The sequence below is a fragment of the Nicotiana sylvestris genome, chromosome 7, assembly GCF_000393655.2.
Source record: "Nicotiana sylvestris chromosome 7, ASM39365v2, whole genome shotgun sequence".
Lineage (NCBI taxonomy): Eukaryota > Viridiplantae > Streptophyta > Magnoliopsida > Solanales > Solanaceae > Nicotiana > Nicotiana sylvestris.
In genome coordinates, this window is record NC_091063.1 from 89134244 (window position 1) to 89156874 (window position 22631).

At 39.4% G+C, this 22631-nt stretch overlaps 1 protein-coding gene across 1 annotated transcript; it reads left to right on the top strand.

Moving 5' to 3' along the window:
• Window positions 1-8194: 8194 nt before the first annotated feature.
• Window positions 8195-9217, top strand: LOC138873413 (uncharacterized). Its single transcript, XM_070151883.1, has one exon. The coding sequence runs from the start codon at window positions 8195-8197 to the stop codon at window positions 9215-9217; it is 1023 nt and encodes a 340-aa protein (XP_070007984.1).
• The last annotated feature ends 13414 nt before the right edge of the window (window positions 9218-22631 follow it).

Consider the following 22631-nt stretch of genomic DNA (forward strand, 5'->3'; position numbering starts at 1 on the left):
AGGATACTTGGAGTTGTGGATTATTTTCTTTATTATGAATATATGGTATAAGGATGGAATCATCCATGAATAACTTTATTATCATGTTAATGATACTGTTAAGTATAAATTTAGAAGTTTATAAGGGGTGATATGGAGAATAAGAGTTTCAATCAGAGCTTGTCGCTCGTCGTGAAGTAGTTGTGACTTGTTGTTGTTATATGGTGTCATGTTATTGATACTTATATGTTGCTGGATTTCTCTGGTTGTAGTTGTAGTTGTTTATATGGTATTGGAGGAGGCCCTTGTTACAAGGGAGATGTTGCTGAATTTACATAAACGAGCTACTAGCTTAAGTTACGGACTTAGCCTTTACTCAGCACTGATTTTGAATCTCCTTATGCTATGGTAGATTGAGTTGAGTTATTTGAAAAGTTGCTTGGACGCTATTAGGGACTCAACGGGGTTAAGGTATGTTAAGACTAAACCTTTCCTTCATTTTGGCATGATCTCGTAACTGCATGCATTTGATAATGAGACATAAAGAGAAGTTCGTACTCCTAAATTTATGTACATTATCCAAGGCTAATAAGTTATAATATTCTCCCTTATCGGAATTTTATATCCAGTTAAGTATTATCTTCTTCTAGTTAAGAGAGTAGAGGGTCTATAATTACAGTATTTTCACTACTATCGAGCTATAATCGGTGGACAGGCCCCTATTGGGCAACCTCTAATCAGATGATAAGTTATATACCGAGCCTACTATGGTCGAACGCCTATGAGAGAGCCTAGAATGACTGAGATACAGAGCTTAGTATGACTGAGCACCGATGAGCGAGCCTACTATGGTAAAATAGTTACACATACCGAGCCTTATAGTGCCGGATAACTATTTTACTTACTATATTGAGAGAGTTGAGTTAGTATCAGCAGGTAAGCATATCTTCAGATCATCTTTGACTCCCAGCTGCTTTCAGTTATTATATTGTCAGTTCAGTTCAACTTTTGGTTATTCTATTGTCTTACGTACTCGGTAAATTATTTTGTATTAACGTTCCTTTTTGCCGGGACGCTACATTTCATGCCTGCAAGTCCTGATAGATAGCTGGATAGACCTTCCCAGTAGACAAGAGTCAAACATCAGCTTGGTTAGTAAGCTCCACTTCCTCGGAGTTACTAGGTCTTGACCTTGGAGGTCATTTTTTATATACAGGTTTGATGGGTGTGAGTACGTGATTTTTTCTCTATGTGAAATACTCCTACAAATTAAAGAAATAGATTTTACCTAATTGTTTGCAATTTTATAGGATTTTTGTTAATTGTTTGCATTTCGTTGCATGTTTACTTTTATTAAAATCATGAAAAAATACCAAAAAATACCATGCATTGCATTTAGATTTTGTGTTCACATTTTAGGATTAATTAATTAATTAATTAATTGCTTTATTAAAAATGAAAATTACAAAAATAGTTCATTTTTACATTCTTAGCTTTTAATTTTGGATTATTGTCAACCAATTTTTATAAATATTATAGTTAGATAATTAGCTTAATTTTACAATTTGAATTAATTTAGAAATTTAATTTAGGTTTTTAATTAATTAAAGAAAGAAAAGAGAACAAAAAGAAAAGGAAATTGAAAAAGGCTGATTTTTAAATTCAATTAGGCGAAACATTTTAAAAGCCCAAATTTCCCCCAACCCATCCCAGACCGGGTCGACCCGACCCAACTTTATCTTAAATTAACATAGAACCTAGACGTAGAGACTCCTGGACCTAACGACTAAGCAGTTTGTCGTTTTTCCAAAAAGGAGACCCCACATTGGATTTACATCCTCTTCAGCACTAACACACACACACCTCTTACATCATTTGGAGCACATACACACAAGAGAACATTTTCAGCATTCTTCTCCTTGAGGTTGGAGACATCAGCAACCTAAGAACCCTAGCGAGAATAGACACAACCGTTTCGAGGATCAGCCTAAGCTTTCTTCTTCTTCCTTGAAACAAAAAACACCAACATATAAGCGGATTTATGTTTCTCAAAGGAGATGGGGTTTAGTTGATTTGAGTTGAATTTGCCGATCGAAGCCCGTTTGCGGTTCCGTCGTGTTAAGCGGATTCCAACCTGAGTTTTGTTCATGGTTTGCGATTTGCCTCCCTGTTGTTTTCTTCGTTTGGATCTTTATTTTGGTGAAGCTGTTTCAGAAACTTTGTTTTTCATATACTAAAGAAATCTGCCTTACAAGTTCTTTCCCTTATTCCTTTTCTATTTTTCCATGTAATTTGTGTGTTTGTTGATTTCTTATTGTTTTAGTTTTTTTATTGTGGTTGTCCGTTTCTTCTTCAACTTCTGCTATTAGTTTGGTAGTGTTCAAACGAGTGTAAATTTGACATGATTTCATGTTGCGATAGCACCACTACGATGAATATGTTTCACTATTTGAGGTGTGCTTTTAAAATTGAGTATTGAACATGTAGGCTCAATTTGTTCAAATAGGCGCAAATGTGTTAATGTGAGTCTGTGGAATCTTGCTGTGGAAACCGAAAAGGGGTGTTTCTTCTGTAATTGCAATGATAGCCTGATAATTGCTCAAATTGTTTGATAATCCATCTTCTTTTGGTGAGAGAGATGGAGTAACAGAAGAAATTAATTTATAGGTACTTGAATTATGTTCATTTCGTTTTTTGGAAAATTACCGGGTATTAAGATTGGAAAATCCTTTATTGGTGTTTATAGGGTTAACTTCAAATTAGTAAGCCAAAGGAAGGATTTCGATAGAGATGTAAATTTGCCTCAAATATAAAGAGGAAGGCGAAAGTGCATGGTTGATTTCTTTTGGGGAATTCTAGATAGACTAATGGAATGTGGTTGTTTATACAAATGGTTGGATAGGTAGGGTAAAAGTTCTGGACATATTGGGTTCAGAAAGGAGAAAGTGTGAGTTTTAATAAAGTCTTGTTGTAGAGTAATCTGATCATGTTCTACGGCACCCATGGAAAGGAGTGAACCAACATTAGTTCCAGAATGGTTGAGAAGTACTAGAAGTGTTACTAGGGGTGGTGGCTCTTCAAGTCCCCATTTTGCATCATCTTCTTTGCATTCAGATGTCACTTTATCCACTGTCTTATCGCAATAGATCTCCTAAGAGTGTTAGTGACAAAGTTAGCCCACGTTCTGTGTTTTTGGATCGCAGTTCATCGTCGAATTCTAGGCGTAGTTCTAGTGGTACTAGTTCGAAGCATTGTGAGCACGTGATTTTTGCCCTATGTGAATTATTCCCATAAAATACAAGAAAAATATTTTTTTCTATTTTTCACAATTTTATAGGATTTTGTGGGAATTTGTGCTAATTGTTTGCATTTATGTGCATGTTTATTTTTGTTAAAATCATGAAAAAGCCAAAAATATCGTGCATTGCATTTAGATTTTATTTTCATATTTTTAGGATTAATTAGTAAATTATTTGTTTTATTAAAAATGAAAATCACAAAAATTGCTTATTCTTGCATTTTTGCCGTTTAATTTTAGATTAGTAATTTCCTCATTCAATCTAGGAGTAATTAATTTTGTAAATATTATATTAGATAATTAGCTTAATTTTGTAAATTATTTTAATGTTAGAGTTTAATTTTTGTTTTTAATTAATTGAAAAGGAAAACAAAACAATTGAAAAAAGAAAACAAAAAGAGAAGGAAAATCAGAAAAGACTACTAGGGACAAATTGTTAAGGCCCAAAACGAATCTCCCCTTCCACCCGTTCCAGATCCGGGCCCAATTCTCCCTAGCCCGGTACAGTCCCCTTCAATACTAAAACGACGTCGCTTTGTCGTACTCAATCTAGATCTTTCATTTGATTTCATCCAACGGCCAGGAAAGCCTCATCATATTTGTTTAAAAATGTCCAATTGTCTCAGAGACAACCTAAGACCTTTCATCTCCTTCCCCTGTATATCACCACCGTCCGCCACCCCACCGAAAATCGCCAGCGGCAGCGGCGGATCTCCAAACTTCACAAAAAATTAACTCCACAACCTCCGTTGCCCTTCATTCCTAATCCACCACCATATTCCCCAAAATCCCCATTAAACGCTCTCAAAGCTGGATCTAACAAAAAACAGAAAGATGGAGTTTGTCTTTTTTTTAGCCGTTCGTTGGTTTTACAGGGCTCGTAGTGGCTCGAGATCCATGCTAGTTGATTGTTCTTGGAAAGAACAACCGATTAGCGTTCATTTTGGATCATCCCGGAGTTATTTGAACCCCATTTGGTCGGTCAGTGTTTGCCAAAGCTTTCTTCCCCATTTGTCTAGGTAATAACCAACACCCCTTTCTATTTTTCGTGCTTTAGCATATCTAGGTTTTGATTTTTTGCTTTGCATGATTCCAGCTTCAAATTTGTTCTGTTAAATTTCATTGTTTAATTAAGTTTGTTTGAATAGCCATCTCAATAGCTTAATAATTAGTCCAAGTGCATTTGTTGGTGAATTATTGTCTCTTTTAAAAAGTTCAATTTTTGTTTAAATTCAGAGTTTGATTGTTTAAGTTTTCGATTGAATTCATTTCTTTATGGTTTGAGGTTCAGTTTGGGTTGTTAGTATACAAGCCCATGGGTTGAGTTTGAGTTTTGGGTTAATTTGACCCATGAGTGATTTCCTGAAGGTAAATACAGGGGTGTCAAGGGCTGTTTTGGTCATTATAACTTGAGGGAATCTTGCCTAACTAACTAAGAAGTTTCCAGGAAGGTGGGATTGGGGTGGTTTAACAAACAGACTTTAATTTCAGGGTCTGAAATGAAAAAAGAAAAATTGGGGAAGGGGTAAATGGTAAAGTTTTAAAATCAATTCTGCTGCCCTAAGGTCTTTCTATATAAGGCCTATTTCATTCATGTTGTGGCAGAGATTAGAGACCTAAAAAACTTAGCAAACGGCTAAGGGATATACCTTGATAGAGTTTGAAAATTAGCAAGAAAAACACAAAAAAAGTTGAAATACTGTTGCATTAGCTGATTTTCTTGGTTTGAAAAGAGGTCTAATATTTTGCTGGGTTTTTGAATTCTAAGCATGGATTAGATTGGGTTGTTTTGGTGCTAACTACTGCTGCTAAAATACTGCTGATCTCACTCTATTCGTTTGGAGTTCTGTAGCTGTTTTTAGTTGTATCCAGGTACATTTTCGAACCCTTGGAGTGGGAATATGAATGCTGAATGAAAGTTGATGCTCCCATGTTTAAACTTCAACCTCATTTCAAAGTCTGATCCCAACAGTTTTGTCATGACCTAATGTTTATCACCTAGTTATTTCCAGCTTTAATCAAACTTGTTATAACTTTTAGTAGATATCATGTAGTGTTTGTAATCATAACTTTGGACTTTTAGTCTATTTCAGTGGCTTCAAGTGTATTTTAATGATTTTCTGGTTCATTATTAGGGGTCTGATGACATGAACATATTACTGCTTGATTCACTAGCTTCATATTCTCAAATCAGTGTTTTAATTAGCTTTGATGTGCCTGTATGATGTCTATTCTTGTGGAATCAATGATCTTGCTCAAAGTGATGTTTGTTTGAGGGTTATTGAAGGTTGTTGCCCTTGAGTGTTGGTTGTAGTTGTGGATTTGACCATTGGTTGGTCGAGTCAGCGAGTATTAAGCCCGAATAAGTTTGTTGCTAATGTGGTATAGAAATTGATAACTCTATTGCTATGATTAAAACATGGGTGAATAGAGCATATTCATTTTAGCAAGTATTTCACCAGTATATCACTTTCATGAGACATTGTAATAGAAGTAGTTAGCATTATCTGTTGAACTTTGAGTTTGGCTCTATTTTGGACTTCAAAGCTACTCTTTTACTGATTACCCCCTCCTGTTCTGCATGATTGGTCTCTCTCTAGTTTAGCTTGAAGCTCATTCTTATTGGTTGGGGAATGGTAATTAGCTTCTGTTACTCAATACATATTTGCACGAATCATGTATTAACCGTTGATAATTTTGTCCAGATTTTTATATAGTAGGATCACGATTTGGGTAATTATGCTTCAATGTGATAAAATTGCTAATCTGGTCCTATGACCAATGAAATTTTGTTTTCGCGATTAATGTTGATTTGGGTATATTGGGTGAATTGGGTCAAGCTTACGAGTAGCCAAAACAAGGCCACAATTATGAACTTGAGCGCTTTAGGCCTTGAGTCCAGAAATTCTAGTCAAGCAAACCACGTGAATTAAATTGGCATCCCCCTGCGAGCAAATGTATTGGGCTTATCAGGAAGCTTGGCATCAAAATGATTGGGTTTATCGTTGGCCCAAAACCTTTTAATTGATTAAAATGTTTAGTATTATCCGATACGGGTTATAACTAGCAAGGGTAATTTGAACCTTAATCTAGAGTAAGCCCAGACACTTTGGCCCTTTTTAATTAAGTGTTGTCCTTTACCAAAATGAGGCGTGCCATATCAAACAAGACCTATAATTTATGGCCCTCAAAAGACTAGATCAAAACATCACTTAAAGGAAATAGATTTGAGGTGTGTCATAAGCAAAATTAAATAATCTATGGCCCTCACGAATGTTATAATTTAGATATTAAAAATGAACTTCGTAGTTTGCTTTAGGCGCGTTAATTATATAATTACCATGACTACTACTAAAATCTGGGGGTATATTTCATGTGGCCCGGTTTTAATTTCCATCAAGGTTAAATAGAACGCGTCGTGAATCACGGGTGCATTTCATGTAGCGTGGCTTGCGATGTGTTTTAAGTAACCTTGAAATAATTCCTTAAATGAATAAAAACGGTTTGAAAATTAAAAATGCACATAGGTTTAAAAGTGTTTTAAAATCAGATAATTAGGCCAATAATAATAGTTGAGCGACCGTGCTAGAACCATAGAACTCGGGAATGCCTAACACCTTCTCCCGAGTTAGCAAAAATTCCTTACCCGGATTTCTGTTTTCGCGAACTATAAAACAGAGTCAATCTTTCCTCGATTTGAGATTTTAAATCGGTGACTTGGGATACCATAAATTATCCCAAGTGATGATTCTGAATTTTAATATAAATAATCTCGTTTCGATTGTCACTTTAATTGGAAAAAACTCCCTTATACCCCTTCCGGGGGTAGGAAAAAGGAGGTGTGACAGCTCTGGCGACTTTGCTGGGGAAAAGAACCCAGAATCTCTGGTTCAGGGTTCAGAATTTGAGCTTAGAATATTTGTTGTAGTTGGCTTTTGTTTATTATTTGATATTTATATGTTGGAGCCTAATGTGCTAATCGCCGCTTTTTACCGCTTTGATATTGTTTGGATTATATATAAATTGTTACGAAACCATCATCTCTCTGAGTCTTCTAAATCATCTAGGAAGTGTGCACTTCATGTGACTTCTCTTCTGTTAGAGTCATACTCCAATTTTAGAACGAGGTTTAGATAGGTTGCAAAGCCGGTGAAGCTTCTGTATTCCCGGTATGCTGCTCCCCTCGGCTCGAGCTGTCCGCTTAGGTAAGCCAGGTCTAGAACAAATAAACCCAAGTTTTTAACCCTAGAATAACATAGCCTCACGCCGGATCCCTAGTAGAAACGTTTGTTTGCATCATGTGCATTTGACTTTGGGGACTCAACATAGGGGTTGGGTCCGTCTAGGACAGGTGCGTCCGAAATCAAAAGACTATCCTGATACATTTTACCTACTACTTATTCGGCTTTTAGAATAGGGAAAAAAATTGAGAAAAACCAAATTGAGGTGAGAGAGAGGAAATTACCCGTCTGTAAAAAAATCTGGTGTCCAATATATCCTGAAACTCTGCCGAAATTTTTTGAGAAAAAAAAGAAAAAAAAGCTATTTCAAATGTTTATGATTTTTGTTGCGTCAAAATCGACCGAACTACACAAGTTTTATTCTCACCGGATGTGGGATACATAGGCAACCCTCATCGGGTCCAACTCCATTTTTGCAAAATAACCCAAAAAATATGAAGTGTCTCTATCTTGTCATAAATAAATTAGGTGATGTCGTTCTTGTCCAAAATAGCCAAAATGCCCCAAAAGGGCGCAGAAAGGCTGTTTTTGCAAGAATAGCCACCTAAGGTCCTTTTTCAAATTTTGGCTGATTAACAAACACAGCCCTAAAATTTTCTTTCTTGAAGTGTTGGAGGGCTGTATTCATAAAAGTGTTTTGTTTTAAATTGCAATTTTTTTTGAGTCAAAGTAAATCATGGTCCTCGAGGAAATCCTGTTAGAACTCCATATGTGGTGGAATGATTTGGGAGAAGTCAGTAGAGAAACTGTGGTAAAAGCTTTGGGTGGTCTTGTTGGTCTTCTGAATATTAAGCCAATGAAGGATATAATTGAGTCTTTAATACCCTTTTGGGACCCAGCGCATAATGTGTTCCATTTTACTAAATTTGTGCTAACCCCTACGCTTGAGGAAATAGCGGTCTATGCTGGTTTTAGTGGGAATCTCAGAAATCAATACCCGGTGGCACCTAGAACAGTGACTCCTCATAAGTTTTTGGACCTTCTAAGCATCAGTCGGGAAGTTCAAGAAGGAAATTTGGCTAAGGGATACGGGAATCCCCGCGTTTTTGAGATGCCGGATACCGATCTTACTCATTCGGGGAACAAAGATAAGTGGGAAGCTCAGCGGGGACTGACTTTTATAGTGGCATTCCTAGGTATTTTTATTTGCCCAAGAAAGGATGGAAAAATAGAATTGGGGCTTGTGGGAGTATCCGACTTCATGACTAAAAAGGCAAATGGCACCATTGTACTAATGATTTTGGCGGATATTTACCGAGCTCTAACTGCTTGCCGAGAAGGAGGAAAGTTTTTCGGAGGATGCAATATGCTTCTACAACTATGGATGGAGGAACACCTTTGCCACCGTCCGGGTGGCATGACCGGTCTTAAATGCATTGAAAAACTTAAACAACGGGTGGAAGGCCATGAGTTTTTGGATGGTACGGAAGCATGGTTTGCAGACTTGAGTTCCCTGACCGCAAGCAATATTGAGTGGACATTCGGGTGGCTCTCAGTCAGTGAAGTCATTTACATGTCATCCGAAGTATGTTTTCTTCTATTGATGGGTCTCCGGAGCATTCAACCTTATGCCCCACACAGAGTTCTACACCAGTTAGGCAGGTACCAGGCTATTTCGTATGATGAGGATTTGAGTCAGCAGGTCATCGAACTGGGACCAAAAGCTGCTTTCCTGGAAGAAAGGGTGCACCGAATTTGACACCAATGTAGGTTCCTAGAGCCAAAGACTCAGATGCGGGATCTGTCCAGAGGTGAGTTGGAGCCTAATTACACAACTTGGTATGGTAAAAGGTCTTAGGTCCATCAAGAGCCCGAACGGCCTGCCAAAAGGCCCCATGTCCAACAATTTAGTGATGGAGCACAGGAGCAATGAGATTGGTTGGCAAAAGAGGCAAGCTATAGAGCCATAATAAGCAAATTGGAGGGACAAATCCAAGACCTTAAATTTGACAAAAGTGTACAAGCCGTTGCTGATGAAGGGGAGAAGAAGAAATTGGCCCAAGAAACAAGGCCCTTCGAGCACATATCCAAAAAATGAAAATAGCTGCTGAGAATCAGGAAGGAGTCGAAAAGATGAATGACTCATAAATAGTCTTAGGAGGAAAATAGCTGAGTGCGAGGATGATTTGGAAAACTCCGAGGGTAATCTGGAAAGAGCTCGGGCACAGCTATCAAAGAACGCAAAGGGACGAGCAATGTTTGTACGACAATTAAAAAGGAAATATGAGGGAGAAACCACCAACCTGAAGAAGAAACTAACTACCCTCAAGAACAAGATGACCAAACAAGCAAAGAGCTTCAAAGCAGAAAGAGAACACTGCTACGCCCTGATGTCACAGCTAGAGAAAGACCTGCAGCAGCTTCAAGAGCAAAATCATGCAGCTGAACAAGTTTTGGGGGCCAGATCTCAGCAGATTAGACAGTTGCTATAAGAGAAGGGTATTATCAGAGGAAGGGTTAGGAGCATTGTGGACTATATTGTGATGAAGTGCAATGAGTGTGAAGACATGACCAGGTCCATGTTCTTAGCTTCTGTTATGATTTTTGTCCGACAGATCATGGATGACCTATTCCGCCTCTAAGAAGATATGGCGCATAGGCCCACGGCGAGACCGACTGATATCCCGCGGGCCCTTGGAGCAGTTGAGGCACTTATGTATTCATGATTTTCATTCGAATCTGTATTTTCAGCTTTCTTCCAGAGTCTGTTAGTCCGTTTTCGAGTTTGTATTTTCATTTTTCTGTTAGAGTCTGTTAGTTCTCCTTTTTCGAGTCTATTAGTTTTTATGATTAAATTCTATAGAAGAAGTCGTTGCAATTAAGACGTTTTTTATGAAAATTTGAAAAACCCCAAAAATTGTTTTTTTATTATTTTATTTATTTTATTTTACACTTATTCCCAGAACTACGCTTGGTATGATTCATGCGGTGTCATAATACGTAAGCAATCCCTATAGGATTCGATCATAACCATAAAATAAAAAAAAAAAAAGAGAGGAAAGCAAGAAAAATTGTGAAAAACAAGAGAGCAAAAACGAGAGAATAAGAGAATAAAAACAAGAATCAAGCAAAGAAAGGCAGGAATGAAAAAAAGAGAGAGAGAAAATTGCAAAAGGGAAATTAGTGAAAGTCGGGATGACGCAAGCAGCCGTTCAAATGCATGATAGAAATGGTTAACTACTTAGGTGCATTGCATCCCCAACGTGCGGTTGCCTATCTGTTAAGCTCTAATCACTAACGAGTTTACTTGTTGTCATCAAGTCCATGCAGGTGGTTAGTTTGTTTGGCATTCTAGCAACTCACCCGTACAACACCAGGTCTAAAGACAAGTTGATCATGACTGGCCAAGAACTGGATGCAAATGTTATTGATCTGTCAAGTTATGGGGAAAAGTCTGATGTTAATCTGAAAAAGGAGTTACATAAGTTGAAACACCAGATGGAGGAGATGTACCAGGCGTGGATGAACGGGCACCAACCACCATCATACCCAGCCAACCCTGCTTTCGTCCCACCGCTGGCTCAATCCCAAGAACCTCCCACTGTTGATTCATCTCTAGGCTTCCCCATTTACCACCACTACCAAGGCACCACTTCCCAAACCCCACAAGCTCTACCACCCAAACCAATCCCATACCCCCTCCACCAGCCACCCCTATTTTCGTGGCACCCCCACCCGCTACACTCTATTGATCCTCTAGTGAGCCCTTATTCCAGACCCAAGAGAACCAGTACTATCCCCCGGAGCCTACTTTCAAGGCCCCAAAGCATTACTCCTACACTCCTCGTTTCGACCTCCCAGTTGAGACTAAGAAACCACCAAAAAACCCAGAGCAGGAGGAGATGTTCAGGAAGGTAAGAAGCCTGAAATAATCGTTCAGAAACATGCAACGGTTGGGAGTCAAGGTGAGCGTAGCCTACAAATATTTGTGTCTATTTCCCGATGTTCAGTTGCTTGTGGGATTTAAGATGCCGAAGTTTGATTTATATGACAGGCACGGAGACCCAGTGGCCCAGTTGAAGGGATTCTGCAGTAAAATGAGAGGAGCTAGTGGGAAAGATGAGCTATTGACAACATACTTTAGCTAGAGTCTGAGTGGCTCGACATTGGAGTGGTACACTAGTCACAATCACAGTAGATGGTATACTTGGGATGATTTGGCCCAAGCATTCACTCGTCATTTCCAGTACAACATCGAGATTGTGCCAGATCATTTGTCTTAGACTAAAATTGAGAAGAAGCCTAGTGAAAGTTTCAGAGAATACGGGTTCCGCTGGAGAGAACAAGCGGCAAGAGTTAACCCCCCGATGGAGGAGAGCGAAATGGTAGAATACTTTCTGTAGGCTCTAGAGCCTACCTATTTTGTCCATCTGATATCGTCCATAGGCAAGTCTTTCAACGAGTTAGTGAAGATGTGTGGCATGGTGGAAGAGGGGCTTAAATCAAGCAAAATCATGAGTTACTCGGCTATTGAGGCAACTACCCAAGCTATTCCGAACGGTACTGGGGGAGTGATTGGAAAGAAGAAGAAAGAAGATGTGGCAACAGTTGACTCAGAATCATGGTTTGGACCCAAGGGCCCATCACACCATTATACCCAACCTCGACCCCCTCACCGAACCTACACCCAAACCTTATATAATCCACCCTAAAACTACTTCCCATCACCAAATCCTCATATTTCTATCCACTATGCCCAGACATATACTCAACCTCCTGCCTACGGGCAATGGCATGCCCAAACCCTACAAAATACCTACCCAGCTCCACAAAATGCTTACCCACCCCCGTGACCTACCGAAACCCTGCCGGCCTAGGTTTCCAGCCCAATCCAGCGTTCAAAAACGAGAGGTTGGAGCGGAAGAAAACCTTCACCCCATTGGAGGAGTCTTATACCAGTTTATTCCATAGATTAATGCAGTTGGATATGCTGAGGACAATTGAGTTGAAATTGCCAAACCCTCCTCCAAAGAATCTTGATTACTCTGTGAGCTGTGAATATTGTTCTGGTACCCCAGGGCATGATACAGAGAAGTGCTGGCACTTGAAAAATTCCATCCAGGAGCTCATCGACAAAAACCGGATTGAAGTCTAAACTCTAGAGGCACCCAACATCAACCAGAACCCATTGCCAACCCATCATGAAATGAACATGATCGAGATAGTACACAGGGGGGGGGGACCCAAGAAGCCTTCACAGTCTGTCATGATGATTCGGTCCAGTGAGGTCAAGCCAGTCAAAAAACAAATGGTTGAAGGATCGGTGAACAAGTTGAGCATGGCAAACAGTGAGCCATCTGTGGTAGCTGAGAAAAGATCCCCAAGTGATGTTATATGAAGCAAGAAAAGTCAAAAGTGGTCGTTTTAGAGTTGACAAATAAGCCTATCATAATTGTAGAGGGTGCCCATATGGATCTTGTCATTATCGAGCCTGTAACCCAGTTGCCGATAATCAACAGCAAGGCTATCCCATAGAACTATGAACGGGTGATAGTGACCTATAAGGGAAAGGAAGTGAAAGAGAAGTCAATGAGGCCTAGGGATTAACTCGTTCAGGGAGATGCTTTGCCCCGGAAGAGTTAAGGAAAGCTAAAGCATCCAGAGATAATCCAGTCCTAGTAAAAAAGTTAGTGACTGAAGAAGAGGCGAAAGAGTTTCTGAGAAAAATGAAGGTACAAGATTATTCTATCGTGGAGCAGTTGAGAAGGATGCCTACTCAAATTTCCTTGCTTTCATTTTTAATCCACTCAGACGGGCATCGTCGAGCCCTAATGAAAATTCTGAATGAAACTCATGTCCCCGACAAAATTTCAGTGAACCATCTGGAGAAGAACGCTAAAAAAATATTTGAGGTAAACATGGTCACCTTCTCTGATAATGAGTTGCATGTGGATGGTACTGAACACAAAAAAGCTCTCTATCTTACGGTGAAATGTGAAGATTCTATAGTCACCAGGGTATTAGTTGACAATGGTTCCAGTGCAAACATCTACCCTCTCTCTACTCTAAACAAGTTGAAAGTTGATGATAAGAGGATTCACAAAAACAGCCTATGCGTCCGAGGTTTTGATGGTGGAGAAAAAGACTCGGTTGGTGATATAGTACTTGAGTTGACAATATGACTGGTTGAATTCACCATGGAGTTCCAGGTATTGGACGTGGCCGTTTCCTACAATATGCTATTAGGTCGACCTTAGATTCATGCCGCCAAAGCAGTCCCGTCCACTTTGCACCAGATGGTCAAGTTCGAATGGGATAGACATGAGATCTTCGTGCATGGAGAAGATAATTTGTGTGCTCACAGTGGTGCCTCTGTCCCGTTCATTGAGGCCGAAGATGACAAAGGGCCTTGGGTCTATCAAGCTTTTGAAACAGTGTCGGTCGAGAAGGTTCTAGAAGGGAAACGTATTCCAACTCCAAAGATTACCTCTGTATCAGTCATGGTGCCCTTTGAAATGCTAAACAATGGCTTTGTGCCAAGTAAAGGTCTGGGTGCATATATGCAGGGTATCATACAGCCAGTGTCCCTCCCTAAAAATTTAGGCACGTTTGATCTTGGATTCAAACCTACACCGACAGATGTGAAAAGGGCTAAAAGGTTGAAATAGAAGGCATAGGCACTTCCAAAGCCTATTCCGCGTTTCTCCAGGTCTTTTGTCAAGCCCAGTGCCAGGAAACGCCTAGTGACGACAGTTCCAAGTTCTGTGGTTGACATTGATGAGGAGTTAATTGAAAGGTTCCAGAGGTTGTTTGATGATGTGAACATGGTAGAAGTTGGAGAAGGTTCTAGCAAAGCGGACGTGCAGTTTGTCGGGCCGAACGTAAAGCTTAACAATTGGAAGGCTACTCCTCTCCCTACCCGGAAGGAGTCTTGGTAGTTTGTTTTGTTTTCCTTTCTATCTGGGTCATTCTAGGGTTGTGACCCAGACTTTTATTTTCCGCTTGTTGATGTATAAACCCTGTTATCCTTTAGTTTTCAATGAAATGCAATTTCCCTTTTCCATCATTCCTAATAGTTTTATTTTTATTTTCTTTTCTTCTCTGTACTGTTCTTTTTATGCTGGTTTCAATGACATGACATGCATGAGAAATCTTCGGCCAAGTCTTAAAAGTCAATCTAATTCCAAAATAATAATCCAATAAATAGAGTGCGATGATGAATTAGAATATGATGAGGATGGGGACTTTGAAGAGATTAGTAAGGAACTAAATCATTTTGAAGAAAAACCCAAGCCTAATCTGAATGACACGGAAGCAATCAATCTAGGGGACCTAGATAATGTTAGAGAAACTAAGATAAGTGTCCATATTGAATCACAAATCAGGGAAGAAATAATTAAAGCATTGTTTGAATATAAGGATATTTTTGCATGGTCGTATGATGACATGCCAGGCTTGAGTGCCGATTTGGTGGTCCACAAACTGCCAATTGATCTAGTATTTCCTCCCGTTAAGCAGAAGTTGAGAAAGTTCAAAACTGAAATGAGTGTGAAAATTAAAGAAGAGGCCGCAAAGCAGCTTGATGCAAAGGTCATTTGAGTCACGCGGTGTCCAACGTGGTTAGCCAACGTTGTGCCTGTTCCAAAGAAAGATGGTAAAACCAGAGTGTGTGTTGACTACCGTGATCTCAACAAAGCAAGTCTAAAGGACAATTCCCCACTGCCAAACATTCACATTTTGATTGATAATTGTGCCAAGCATGAGATTGGATATTTTGTGGACTGCTATGCAGGGCATCATCAGATTTTAATGGATGAGGAAAATGCGGAAAAGAAGGCATTCATCACGCCGTGGGGAACATATTGCTACAGGGTCATGCCATTCGATTTGAAAAAGTCTAGGGCAACTTACATAAGGGCAATGACTACCATATTCCATGACATGATTCACAAGGAGATTGAGGTTTACGTAGATGACGTGATCGTAAAGTCCAGGAAGCAGGCTGACCACGTCAAAGATTTGAGAAAGTTTTTTTAGAGGCTCCACAGGTACAATCTTAAGCTCAATCCTACAAAATGTACATTTGGTGTTCCATCCGGGAAACTGTTGTGATTCATAGTCAATCGGTGTGGCATTGAGTTGGATCCATCAAAGATCAAGGCTATCCAGGAATTACCACCGCCAAAGAGAAGACCGAGGTGATAAGTCTGCTAGGGAGACTGAACTACATCAGTAGGTTTATTGCTCAACTCATGACAACTTGTGAGCCCATCTTTAAGTTGCTAAAGAAGGATGCTGCGGCCAAATGGACTGATGAGTTCCAAGAAGCATTTGATAATATCAAAGAGTACTTGTCAAACCCACCTGTGTTGGTCCCGCAGGAACCTGGGAGGCCTTTAATTCTTTATTTGACAGTCTTGGATAACTTGTTTGGCTGTGTATTGGGTTAACATGACATCACTAGCAGGAAAGAGCAAGCCATCTACTATCTCAGCAAGAAGTTCACATCTTATGAGGTTAAGTATACTCCCCTTGAAAGGACATGTTGCGCCCTGACTTGGGTAGCACAGAAGTTAAAGCATTATTTGTCATCCTACACTACTTACCTCATCTCTCACCTGGATCCTTTGAAGTATATCTTTCAGAAGCTCATGCCTACATGAAGGCTCGCAAAGGGGCAAATCTTGCTCACAAAGTTTGACATCGTATATGTGACTCAGACGGCGATGAAAGCCCAAGATTTGGCCGATCACTTGGCCGAGAACCTAGTGGATGAAGAATATGAACCTTTGAAGACCTACTTTCCTAATGAAGAGGTAATGCATATCGACGAGGTCGAGAAGGATGAAAAGCCCGGCTAGAAACTCTTCTTTGATGGGGCTGCTAACATGAAAGGCGTTGGAATAGGAGCTGTACTTATTTCTGAGATAGGGCATCATTACCCTATTACGGCCCAACTTCATTTCTATTATACCAACAACATGGCTGAGTACGAAGCATGCATTTTGGGATTGAGGCTAGCTGTAGATATGGGAGTTCAGGAAGTCTTGGTCTTGGGAGACTCGGACCTTTTGGTGCACCAGATTCAAGGAGAATGGGAGACACAGGATTTAAAGCTTATACCGTATCGACCATGTCTGCAAGATCTCTATCGGCGGTTGAGATCAGTGGAATTCAGGCATATCCCTAAGATCCACAATGAGGTTGCTGACGCTTTGGCTACTCTGGCGTCGATGTTGCATCATCCAGATAAGCCTTATATTGATCCTTTGCATATTCAGGTCCATGATTAACATGTTTACTATAACATGGTGGAAGAAGAACTTGACGGTGAACCTTGGTTCCACGATGTCAGGGAGTACATTTGGTCGGGAGTATATCTAGTACAAGCCACAAGGGATCAAAAGAGAACAATTCGACGTTTGTGAAGTGTATTTTTCTTCAGTGGGGAAGTTTTGTACAAAAAAACTCTAGATCTTGGATTGTTGAGATGCATAGATGTAAAACAAGCCACAACTATCATGACCGAAGTGCATTCAAAAGTCTACAGACCGCATATGAGTGGGTATGTTCTGGCAAAGAAAATTCTTCGAGCAGGTTATTATTGGCTCACCATGGAGCGAGATTGTATAAGTTTTGTGCGCAAGTGTCATCAATGCCAGGTACACGGAGACTTGATTCATTCTCTGCCATCTGAATTGCACACAATGTCTGCACCATGGCCCTTTGTTGCTTGGGGAATGGATGTTATCGGACCAATTGAGCCAGGGCATCCAATGGGCACATGTTCATTCTGGTGGCCATTGATTATTTTACTAAATGTGTTGAAGCTAAAACTTTCAAATCTGTAACCAAGAAGGCAGCGGTCGATTTTGTGCATGCGAATATCATTTGTCGGTTCGGGATCCCAAAGGTGATCATCACAAATAATGGTGCCAATCTTAACAGTCATCTGATGAAAGAGGTATGTCAACAGTTTAAGATTACGCATTGCAATTCCACCCCATACTGCCCCAAGTCGAATGGAGCAGTCGAGACAACCAACAAAAACATAAAGAAGATACTTCGGAAAATGGTGCAGGGTTCCAGGCAATGGCATGAAAAGTTGCCCTTTGCATTGTTGGGTTATCGCACTACTGTTCGCACTTCAGTAGGTGCAACTCTTTATTTGTTGATATATGGCACTGAAGCGGTGATACCCGCGGAAGTTGAAATTCCATCCCTTCGGATTGTTGCTGAAGTCGAAATTGATGATGATGAGTGGGTCAAAACCCGTCTGGAGCAATTGAGTTTGATTGATGAGAAAAGATTGGCAGCAGTGTGTCATGGCCAGTTGTATCAGAAGAGAATGGCGAGAGTATATAACAAGAAGGTGCATCCGTAGAAATTTGAAGTGGGTCAGCAAGTATTGAAACACATCCTTTCACATCAGGCTGAAGCAAAAGGCAAGTTCGCCCCAAATTGGCAAGGGCCATTCATTGTAACAAGAGTGTTGTCCAATGGTGCTTTGTATATAACATATATAGAAGGCAAATGTATAGATATGGCTATCAATTCTGATGTAGTCAAAAGATATTATGTATGATTTCTTTGGTTTAAATTGTGCTTGTTTGTACTTGGCATGTTTTGAAGATTGGAATGACGAAGACATTTTATTCTGCTATCTAAACACTGTACCCTTTGTTACCCCTTTGAGCCTTATTTATTTTTCTTTCATACCCCTCTTTTGGAATCAGTAGAGAAATTCAGAAACACAAACATAGAAGGTAAGTAAAGAAGGAAAGAGAAAAAGAGGAGAGAAAAGAGAAAGAAAAGAATGAGAAAAAGTGAAGAAAAAGAAAAAAGAAAAAGAAAAAGAAAAAAGAAAACAGAAGAAAAAAAAGGAAAAGAGAAAAGTAACAACAACAAAGCAATTCCTATGACATGAACTACGTTCGACCTGATTCCTTTTAAGGATACGCAGGCAACCTCACGGTTCAGTCCCATCAAAATAAAATTTAAAAGTCCCCAAGCAAAGAAACTAGGGCAGAAGTTGTGGTTTGTTGTAAGAAATCTGATTCCAAAAGTTGTAATTTTGAACCCATTCAAGTTATTTTGAGCCTTTGTAATACCCTTTCTTTCTAACCCTATCCAAAAGCCCATATTACGGTTCAAAGAAAGACCTTCCGATCAGTCTTCGAGAGATGCCAAGTCGAGCAAGTAGAGGTGCAATTCATATCAGGGGCAACACTCTGGTCTAAGCAGGAAAAATGAAAAAGGAGAGAGTCTTATTGGTGAAAACCCTCACGGGCACCGTAAGGCGACAAAAAGCTGAGAGAAATAAAAAATGAGAGAGTCTTATTGGTGAAAATCCTTACAGGAACCGTAAGGCGATGGAAAGCTGAGAGAAATAAAAAATGAGAGAGTCATATTGGTGAAAACCCTCACGGGCACCATAAGGCGACGACAACTGAGAGATGAACAAATGAGAGAGGTTTGTTGGTAAAAACCCTTCAAGGCACTGCAAGCCGAACAAGGTAAGTGACTGGGCGAAGAGATTGGGTTATGGAAATCCCGGGTTATAAAGTATGATAACTGAAAAGTTGATTGTTTGAATAGGCTGGGCTGATTAATCCAAAATGCATGTCATGATCATTGGTACTAGCTGCTCTACTCAGATAAGTCTCTTTTCCTTATTTCCCCCAAATAGTCATTTAGTTTTGGATTTTGTTCTTTATTCCTAACTCTCGAAGTTATTGCATTTCATTTCTTTTGGGTTTATTTCTCTAAGGTTTTTTCCAATGTCAACATTGTTTAAGCAAGTAAGAAAGGATTTCAAAGCTTACTACCAACTTCCAAATTGAACAAAGCAAAGTGCGGCCAAAACATACCAGAGATAGCATAATGTAAAGTGGGAAATAAGGTGTCAATGAAAGTTTAGGCGGTCGAGTGGTCTGTGAATTTTATGGGAGATACAAAGATTCAAATTGGGAGGACAGAAACGTAAAACAACGGGTTGAGTATAGAGTATTCGGGTCATTCAGGGTTTTGTGGTTGAAATTTAGTCAGAAAGGCAAATAATTCTTGGTCACTTCAAGGCAGACAGTCAAAGAAAAGCACGGCAGCGAAAGGGCCACCCTCAGTAAGAATGCTACAAACTAACCACCACATTTTCAAACTGACAAGATTTTTTTTGATTGAAACAGGGGCAGGAAATTTTATTTTTTTCGGAGAAACCCTCCGTAAGGAAAGCAAGTGCCAAACGCGCTCGGCAGTAAGTTCCAGTACCCTCTTTGATAATAGGATTTAGTAAGTTTTGAGGCCCTCGCAAATGAAAAGGTTTGACGAGAGGTCTACTTTTGGGAAGTGTAATTCGGCATTTAAGTTTTCACTTTTGAAATAAGGCTTGGTTTGAATATTTTAGGATAAAAGGAGTTTAATTTAGAATTTAGTTCGATAACAAGAATTGGTTAACACTTACAAATGTTCCCAATATCAAATTGGGGCAGAAAATTTCTTTTGTTTGTCTATTTTATTGAAATTAGGTGTCCAGCTGAAGAACCAGGAAAGACAACACGAGTTTCAAGAATAGAAGATAGTTAAAGCTCAAGAAATTAGGTACCCACCTGGAGAACAAAGGGAAAGCAGCAGTTTCAGAGGAGTCAGTTCGAATTAGGCAATCAGGCACCCACTTGGAGAACAAAGGGAAGCAGTTCAAGTTTCGAGGAAAAATAGTTCAAGTGTTGGAAATCAGGAGCTCACCTGGAGAACAAAGGGAAAGCAATTCAAGTTTCAGAGGAAAGGAAGACAATTCAAATGTTGGTAATCATGCGCCCACCTGGAGAACAAAGGGAAGCAATTCAAGTTTCGAGGAAAAACAGTTCGAGTTAGGCAATCAGGCGCCACCTGGAGAACAAAGGGAAGCAGTTCAAGTTTCGAGGAAAATTAGTTCCAGTGTTGGAAATCAGGATCCCACCTGGAGAACAAAGGGAAAGCAATTCAAGTTTTAGAAGAAAGGAAAAACAGTTCAAGTGTCGGAAATCAGGCGCCCACCTGGAGAACAGAGGGAAACAGTTCAAGTTTCGAGGAAAAACAATTCAAGTGTTGGTAATCAAATGCCTACCTGGAGAACAAAGGGAAAGCAACAATGTTCAAAGGAAGACGGTTCAAGCATAGCAATCAGGAGCCCACCTAGAGAACAAAGGCAAAGTAGCAATGTTCAAAGGAAGACGGTTCAAGTTCAGCAATTAGACGCCTACCTGGAGAACAAAGGGAAAGCAGTTCAAGTTTCGAGCAAAAATAGTGAAAGTATTGGAAATCAGGCGCCCACCTGGAGAATAAGGAGAAGACAGTCAAAGTTTCAAAGGAAGACAGTTCGAATGTTGGTAATCAGGCTCCCGCCTGGAGAATAAAGGAATTCACTTCAGAATACAATTCAAGTCAGCAACAAATGAAGCTCATCCGGAGAGCACAAGTCAACAGAACGGCAGAAATTGCAAGATCAAGTTTGAAGATATGTAGATATATTCCTATAATTCATAGATCATAGTTTAGTCTAGCTTCTTTTATTTTGTCTTGGTGTAATAAGGAGTTCAGCAAGCAGTAGCAACAGCAACAACAGTGAAATCACAACTTCCTGGTAGTCCCAGCTACCGAAACTTCCCGAACTACACTGACCTGATACCTTTGTAGCCAAGGATATGTATGCAACCTCGGAAGCAGGGTGCAGTCAAATCCTTCAAAAATGCTTCCCACGGAGTATTCAAACGGGGAAAAATCGCTCGTATCCGCTCACTTTATCTTTGCACGAAAACTCTTCGTGTTTCCGAGCAAAGAGGGGCAACTGTGAGCACATGATTTTTGCCCTATGTGAATTACTCCCATAAAATACAAGAAAAACAATTTTTTCTATTTTTCATAATTTTATAGGATTTTGTGGGAATTTGTGCTAATTGTTTGCATATCTGTGCATGTTTATTTTTGTTAAAATCATGAAAAATCCAAAAATACCATGCATTGCATTTAGGTTTTATTTTCATATTTTTAGGATTAATTAGTAAATTATTTGTTTTATTAAAAATAAAAATCACAAAAATTGGCTTATTCTTGCATTTTCCTGTTTAATTTTAGATTAGTAATTTTCAATTTAATCTAGAAGAAATTAATTTTTTTAATATTATTGTAGATAATTAGCTTAATTTTGTAAATTATTTTAATTTTAGAGTTTAATTTTTGTTTTTAATTAATTGAAAAGGAAAAGAAAATAATTGAAAAAAGAAAACAAAAAGAGAAGGAAAATCAGAAAAGGCTATTAGGGCCAAATTGTTAAGGCCCAAAATGAATCTCCCCTTCCACCTGTTCCAGATCTGGGCCCAATTCTTCCTAACCTGGTCCAGTCCCTTTCAACACTAAAACGATGTCGCTTTGTCATACTCAATCTCAACCTTTCATTTGATTTCATCCAACGACCAAGAAAGCCTCATCATTTTTGTTTAAAAATGTCCAATTGTCTCAGAGACAACCTAGGACCTTTCATCTCCTTCCCCTGTATCTCACCACCGTCCGCCACCCCACCGAAAATCGCCAGCGGCGGCGGCGGATCTCCAATCTTCACCAAAAATTAACTCCATAACCTCCGTTTCCCCCCATTCCTAATCCACCACCATATTCCCCAAAATTCCCATCAAACACTCTCAAAGCTGGATCTAACAAAAAATAGAAAGATCGAGCTTGTCGTTTTTAGCCGTTCGTTGGTTTTACAAGGCTCGTGGTGGCTCGAGATCCATGCTAGTCGATTGTTCTTGGCAAGAACAACCAATTAGCATTCATTTCGGATCATCCCGGAGTTATTTGAACCCCTTTTGGTAGGTCAGTGTTTGCCAAAGCTTTCTTCCCCATTTGTTTAGGTAATAACCAACACCCCTTTCTATTTTTCGTGCTTTAGCATATCTAGGTTTTGATTTTCTGCTTTGCATGATTCCAACTTCAAATTTGTTCTATTAAATTTCATTGTTTAATTAAGTTTGTTTGAATTGCCATCTCAGTAGCTTAATAATTGGTCCAAGTGCATTTGTTTGTGAATTATTGTCTCTTTTAAAAAGTCCACTTTTTGTTTAAATTCAGATTTTGATTGTTTATGTTATCGATTGAATTCACTCCTTTATGGTTTAAGGTTCAGTTTGGGCTGTTAGTAC